This window comes from Acanthopagrus latus, chromosome 23, assembly GCF_904848185.1.
Source record: "Acanthopagrus latus isolate v.2019 chromosome 23, fAcaLat1.1, whole genome shotgun sequence".
Taxonomy (NCBI): Eukaryota; Metazoa; Chordata; class Actinopteri; order Spariformes; family Sparidae; genus Acanthopagrus; species Acanthopagrus latus.
The window spans coordinates 7997916-8005788 of record NC_051061.1 but is presented as its reverse complement, the minus strand read 5'-3'; the positions used below and the strand labels follow the sequence as shown (position 1 = coordinate 8005788).

General features: G+C 44.2%; 1 protein-coding gene across 1 annotated transcript in view; it reads left to right on the top strand.

Annotated features, from left to right (window-relative positions):
* Positions 1-1074: 1074 nt before the first annotated feature.
* arhgdig (Rho GDP dissociation inhibitor (GDI) gamma) overlaps positions 1075-7873 on the top strand; it is a 29133-nt gene continuing 22334 nt past the window's right edge. The window contains exon 1 of the mRNA XM_037087569.1: positions 1075-1732. Within this exon, the coding sequence (XP_036943464.1) occupies positions 1660-1732 (73 nt within the window). The 5' untranslated portion in view covers positions 1075-1659. The remainder of the gene's footprint in view (positions 1733-7873) is intronic.

Here is a 7873-nt window from a genome sequence, read left to right as displayed (position 1 = left end):
TCCTCTTTACAGGCACACGAGCCGACATCCCCTCATTTATCAAACCGGCCCGTTTCGCTTGTAAAAAAAAACAACAACTCTGCTCTCTCTCAGACAGTTTGTTGAGTTCAAACATTAATTATGATAAGACAAAACAAATCTGGGTCAGGTTACATTTGATTTATGGATTTTGTTCTTTGAGTCAAATCAGGAAAATTAATAATATTCCCCAGATTTGTACCAAATTACAGCATGTTTTAAATGAATGTACATATGTGGATGTAAAATGTGAATAATGTTTTCCGGAGTCTGAGAGACAGTTAGAGAGGGAGAGAAGTTGTTTCACATGACATGACAGCTGAACAACCACTGAATGACAGATTAACAAGGTGTGTGTGTGTGTGTATGCGTGCGCAGACATGTGTGAAAGGGTTTGTGTCTGATTGTCAAGAGGCGAGAAGCAACCCCCCCCTTTGTATTCTACAGTACTACAGCCTCTCTCATAGCTCTGGGGATGTCAAGACGAGAGGAGAGGGGAGGAAAAAAGACAAAAAGATGATGCGAGGAAGAGATGGAGTGGAAAAGAGAGAGTGAGAGTCATGATTGAAGCAGACTGCTGACAGGGTGTGGTCATTGTAAGACAGAAGGAGATAAAGAAGAAGAAGAAGAAGAGGAGGAGGAGGGAGAGGGTGGGGGTAAGATAAATAGAGACACAGAGAGCGATGGCGTGACACAGTGATGAATAGGTGGAGGGAGAGGGTGGACACCACGCGAGAATTCAAAAAAAGTGATGAAAAATGAAGAGGAAAATAAAAGCATGAAAGAGTTGAAGAGTGGGGGGGTGGGGGGGGTTGCGTGAGAAGGAATGAGGTGTGGAAAAAGAGAGGAGGGGTGAGGCGAGGAAGAGTGAATGAGGGAGAGAAAGAGGGAGGGGGAGGAGGAGGGGGGGTCAAGGATGAGCTCATTGCAGTCTCTGGGCTGATGACACGAGGAGGAGGGAGGGAGGGATGCGGGGGGTGGGGGGGTGGTGGAGAGGAGGGATTCGCAGCTCGTCTGCGAATCGATAGCCAGCGTCTGAGTACCACACATACACACACACACACACACACACACACACACACACACACACACACACACATGCTGCTGCAGACAGCTCTGCCGGCTGAACCAGCGTGTGCCTGCCACTGTTAGCTTCCAGCAGCTCACAGTTAGCATTTTAGCCTCTTTCTTGCTCTAGTTTAAGAAAGAGAAGAAGAAGCAGAAGAAGAAGAAGTGTACGAAGCCGGCTGCCTCTTGTGTCTGCTGCCTCTCCCTCCCTCACCCTCCCTGCCTCCATCCTCTCTCTCTCTCTCTCTCTCTCTCTCTCTCTCTCTCTCTCTCGCTCACACACATCCCCATCACATCCACACCCACAGCCAAGGAAGGATACCCTCCCTGCCTCTCTTCCTGTCTCTCTCACACCAGCCTCCCCCCTTCAGCCCCTCCAACCACATTTTTTTTCCACATCCTCCTGGGAAGGAGATGCTCGTCTGACCCCCCGATCTGAGACTTTTTTTGTGTGGATGCTCTCCTCTTTAATCCGTCCCTGCTCTCCTACTTTGTTGCTACCTGTGGAGGTTCCCTGGTTCCCTGCTTCTTCTGCCAGCCGTCGCACAGGGCGCAGCCCCGCAGAGAGGCACCATGCTGGGAGTGGACGTGTGTGAGTTTGGGGGTCAGGTGCTGGAGCTGCTGTGGTTGACTATGTGCTACAGAGGTGAGGAGACGGTGAAGCGCGCGGGTGTGTGTGTGTGTTCTAGTGAATTAGTATAACTTTAGTGATTCAAGTTATTTTACTGTGCATGAATTATCCATTTTATTTGTTTTACAGGATTTATTATACAGGGATTAAATCAAAATTGTGTGTGTGTGTGTGTGTGTGTGTGTGTGTGTGTGTGTGCGTGTGTGTGTGTGTGTGTGTGTGTGTGTGTGTGCCATACGCCTCTATCCTGACGGGTGTGGACATTTTTATGTCTAACATGAAGCGCTGCCAAGACAAGCCAAAGGTGGCAGATCAATAGGTATTGATCACATCCTACACTATCTTCCGTGTGTGTGTGTGTGTGTGTGTGTGTGCGCATGTGCACTGCCAGCTTTTGTAATTATGTTTCTGCTCACATATACACACACACACACACACACACACACACAGCCAAAAGGTTGTGCGTCCATGAGAAATGTTGGCAGAGGTGGGAACAGCTCTGTGTGTGCGTGCATGTGTGTGAGATGACACAGCGTATGCAGGAGTCAAATAATATTTCGACTGTCTGCTGTTATTTCAAACAGTATTTCTTGCTTTTGTATTTGCAACAGCACGATCTTTGCAAGACGAGGGTGTGTGTGTGTGTGTGTGTGTGTGTGTGTGTGTGTGTGTGTGTGTGTGTGTGTGTGTGTGTTCACCACACTGCAGCAGTGCCGAGCAGTTACAGATGGTGGAACAGTCCTGGGGTTTCCCCTCACACAGGTGTGTGTGTATAAGAGTGTGTGTTCTTGTGAGATGAGTAATTTTAAAAGAGAGACACTGAAACACACACACACACACGGAGGGAGAAAAGAGGTTGAAGGACCAAACCAGTTACGACAGAGAGAAAAAAATGAGACCATCTTAAAGAGAAGCTCTTGGAAGTGGAAGTGAAATGCGATTTAAGATCTGAGGCGGCCATGAATAATCTGTTCCATTAACTGTGTGAATTTCAAACAGCAATTTGAATTGATCGCTCCGCTCCAGTCAGGATCTGAGGAGTCACCCACCGTACATCTTCACGTCACAGCTCTCAGTCTGTTTCTTCTGCTGATTTACTCCTTAATTAATTCCTTTAACATCTTAGAGAGCCACTTCTGAAGCAATGAATCTTACATTCAAATATGTTCATTGCTGCTTTTGCATATTTTTCAGCTTCCAGCAAGGACAAGCCGCACACAGGGAATTTTTTATTTTTTTTTGCAGCGTCTGTACATGTTTCTATGGATATGACACATCGAATCTTGTCAAAAACACTTGGCTGAGATTGAATTTTGAAGAAAAAAAAAAAGCGAAGAGCAGGAGGAGATTTTGATAGGAACGTGGGAGGTGACTGAGTGGAAGATAAATGGCGAGGGTATGGGGAGCAAAATGACGAGGCGAGGGAGGTAAAGAGGTTTGGAGAAGCCATGAGGAGGTGAAGTTATAAGCAGAGGAGGAGGAGGATAAGTGGAAATGGTTAGAAGAGTGTAGGCGGAAGATGAGGGAGAGATGAGGCAGGTGGAAAGGAGGAGAGGATGTTCTTGTCGAGGTGGAGGAGGTGGGGGTTAACATGAAAGAGGAGGAAACAATGGGAGATGTTGGCGGGTGGGACTGACGTGTTCTGTCAGCAGCTGTTTCCAGGAACGCAGGGAGATATTTGACAAAGTGTGTGTTTGTGTGCGGGTGAATGTGAATGTGTGGTACAGACAGAGTGGGTGAGGCCCATGTGGCAGCACACTCTTTGTGAGCTGTCAATCAGCGAACACCGGCTCACACAGAGAGCACACAGGCTAATTGAAATCTCTTTCTTCTTCCTTCGTTTTTTCTCTCTATCCTCATTTTCTCTGTGAGTTCCAACTCCCCATCCTTCCTCTTCCTCCATAATCTCTCCTTCTATTTCATTTTTTTTTAGGTTGAATTGGTCGGATGTTTAGTTCCTTGCATCTGTCTCGTCCTCCCAAGCTTCTTTCCTTCCTCTTTCTTTCTTTACTTCCCTTCCTTTTGTCTTCCTTTCTGTCCCCTCTCATTCCTATTCTCCCACTGTCAGATTAACTAACACAACCTCCATACTTCACCGTCTAATCCTCTCCTCCCCTCCCTCCTCACTTTCAGCCTGTCTTTCCCTCTCTTCTCTCTTTACCTGCTCACTCCCACACACGCACACACACACACACACACACACACACACACGGTAATACGTCCTCAGCTGCTCCGTCAGCCTTGTTGAGACAGCAGGTTGTCTAATTGACTGACTTGATTGGTCTCGTATGTGTCTGCTCCGCTGTACAACCTCATTTATCACAGCTGGGACAGACAGAGAGGAGGAGGGATGATGTGAGGAGCAGATACTGTACAGTTGCTTAAACACATCTGACAAGGTGACAGCGAGTGTGTACACGTGTGTATTTGTACACCCGCGTGACCTTGTTTTTCTATATTTGCGGGGACCAAATGAGGGGTCCGACAACTTTGTGAGTACCAAAATGGTGAACCCTATTACATCATTCAGTTCTAGGGTGAATGCTTCATAGTTTGGGTTAGACAAATAGTGGTTAGGGTTAGGTAAGTAAATGTATGCAATGTATAATAATGTGCTTTCCTTTTGGTGTCATGTCTTTAGGGCTGCAATCATGACATCATCACTTCTGATCCAGAGGTTGACTTTCCATATTCCAAGACCAGTAATGATAATAATGAAATGTGTTTATTTAATTTATTTATTTCATTTTGCAAAGCCAGTTAAAAACAGTCAATAAACTTGAGCAATTAGTCGATTGCATACCTCTGCCAAGGCCCAACCATTCCCCTTTAATTCAATCTGGCCTAATCAAATGTAAAACTCAATATCCTTGTATCACTCTAAGTTTGAAACCTCCCAAATGTTTAACCATAATTCAAGATCACCAGATCTTGGATCTGTGTCAAATTATACTCATAGATACCACCCTCCTTAATATGCCTGATTGTTTTGCTTTATTCCCTGAGAAATGAACAACATTGTCATCAATTTTAAAGAAAGTGATGGATCCATCCATTTGTCCGAATCTGCACCAAAAGTTAATGTGGTCTATTCTGTGCTGCAATCCATCCTCCATCCAAGTTTCATGAAATTCCGTTTAGTGGAACACACAAGCAACAACAGAGGTGAACAGCTCTCATTAAAATGTAAAGGAAAAGGTATGGGGTTTGTGGGAAATGGTGTCTGTTAAGTCCACTAAAAAATGTAAGTAGTAGATATGTCACACTGGTATTTGCTTAAAAACAATAGTATGACAGTATGACACTGCTTTGTGAGGCCTGAGTGGCAGGGAAAGTATTGGGACAGAAGTAAATGGTACAACATCTGTAAAGTTCCCTTACCCATATGAGATGTGTCTGCACTTTTCATATTGGGTAATGTCAAGAAGCACTTTGTTTATTGTCGCTTTCTTAATTGTAGCTGTTGTGGTTGTATTTGTTTCACAGTTGGCACAGGCACTAAAAGAATTTCCAAAAGAAGTCTTAAAGAAACTTAATGAATAAGAAAAGAATTTTTGTAGTTCTATCATACCAGTATTGTCCTTTTATTTTCTGCCACATGTTGGGCAGGTATCAGTCTGATGGAGGCTCCTTACTGACTGTACTTGAAATTCTATTTGACTAAGAAATGTATCTGTACGAGTTGAGGATTTGTAAAGAAGCTGCAGTGTCATTCATGAGACGTCCTCCCCGTGCTAAATCTCAGCAGCTGCTGTCATGTGTTTGTCATCTCAGCCTTTCATCAACACAACAGGGAAACATGGGAAATGAGATTCCAACGATTTGCTGGTTAGCATGACGAAGTGTTACTAGTGTCTCCGGGGTTGACAGGGTGTTTGCAGCCTTACACGGAAATCTCACAGGCGACAGATCGATTCCGGTCGTGTTGCGGTGGAAAAGGGCCACGCACCCCCGTCAGCAGCCTCGGAGATGGAAGCAAACCCTGCTCGCATGGCCCGCCGTAATGTTGTTATGTTGCTCATCCTTCCTTTACTGCCTTTTCCTTCATTGTAAAAGCTGTTATTGGCTTTGCAGAGCCCTGAAAGATTGCGTTCTATCTCCCGCTGTGTGTGTGTGTCCCTTTGTGCGTGTGTGTGCTTCAGTGTCCCGGAGGTCTCGTTATAGTATTAGAACAGAGCAGTGACAGCGGGCCTCAAAGGACTATAAAAAACAGCAAATCAACGCTTACGGCACACATGCTCACAAACACACACATATAGTAGACACACATAGTGAGAACAAAGTGTTTTCCTGACACAGTGAACGGTTATCTGGGTTAAGCAAAGTGGGGGCAGACAGGAAGTGATTATTAAAACAGAGGAAGGCTGTTGAGGCAAGAGGAGAGCAGTTTAACTTTCATTACTTCAGATGAAATTAAACAGTTCCTGTTCAGTTTGTGAGATAATGCTCTATTTATGATACAGAATTCTCAATAATTGTCAAAACAAGTGTTTTTCCTCATTCAGTTTTTATCTCAGGGTGTCCATTTAGTAGATAAACACCAGAACTGCACACTTTAACAACCCACTTAACCTTAATACTTAAAGGGAATTGCAATTATTTGCTTTTTGGTAGAGATTTATATGATACGATTGACACCATTGTCTCTTAAATTTGAAGCTACAGCCAGCAACTGTTTAACTTTGCTTGGGACTTCGCGACAGAGCACATGAGACGTGGGAATAGTCTCTCTGACGTCACCAGTTTCTAAAGAGCCACTGTGAAGCTGAGCATCTGGGCTTCAGGCTTTCGCCATCTTGGCAGTGCTGGACTGTGCTAACTGCTGGCTAATCCAAAAATGGACAAATGTTTGTGCACGGTCCAGCTGAGGTGAGCCAAATTAAGTCCAGTTGCTGACAGCGCACAGCTAGTCAACGCTTGAAGCAGCCACGCCCCTATTTATGCATAACTTTAGGCCTTAATGTAATTCAAACAAAGTCATACAGCTGTCTTAAATGGCAGAATTAACATGAAACATGTTTACTTCTGATCAAGCCTCAAGTAGCCACTCAAAGAACTGCAGTTCTAGCACTTCCACTTTGGCTTCATCTTTCAGCCCTGTGACGAATAGAGTCTGCTTACATGTTGGATTTGTATGAACCAAAATAATGAGATATAAGGTCTTATTTTGTGAGCTTTTGACACTGGTGGACAGAGCCAGGCTGGCTGTTACCCCCATCTATAGTCTTTCCAGGCTAAACCAACCAGCTAAGTGGCTGGCTGTCCCTTGATATTTACCATATACACATGAGGGGTTACAAACTTCTCATCTAACTCTTGGCAAGAGCCAATGAATCAAAAGTGGACCAACTTAAAATTTTGTATATAATGTTCTGATATGTTTTTTGTTTTTGATAAGCCATATGTGAGCCCTCACTCTGACTAGGTCTTGAGATATTTATGTGACCTCATTGCCCCAACACAATGCAAGTGTCCCCAGCAGATAAACCTTACACTTAAAATAATTGAAAGCAACAACTTTTTCCCCAAAAATATTGTTTTGGGGACATTACTTTCTGCCTGACAGTGAAGGCTGTGGTTCTCTTAAGGATTTGAAATGTACAAATTTAGTCAACTCCTGCATACAAAACATTTGTGAATGGCTCATCTCAGCAAGAACTAACAGAAGAACATGCTCAGTGTGTGTGTGTGTGTGTGTGTGTGTGTGTGTGTGTGTGTTTGAGGTCCCATGTGAGCAGTCCTCTTTGAATCCGTCTTCCCCTAAAGCCACCTCTCCCCTGCCAAACAGATTGCAGTGTTGATTTTCACTAAGCATGTTGGTTTAGCTGTAAATACCAGCAGATGAACACTGAGTCTGAGCATTGAGCATTGTGGCTGTACATACTGACTGTGTATCCTCTGTTTTAGACTACAAAGTAAAAATCCACACAGCACATAGAGTGGCCTACAAATCCAAATCATATTCTCACTCAATGGTACAAAGATAGAGGTATGTTTAATTTATTTCATTCTTTTCCTAGTAGCATCTCTGTTTCGACACCTCTCAACAACCGAATGAATTCCTCACCAGCCACGATTTTAAGCTTTTCTGCAATAGCAGCACTGATTTACACTTGTTTGTGTGTATTTTACCGCAGGCATGTACGTAATGATACA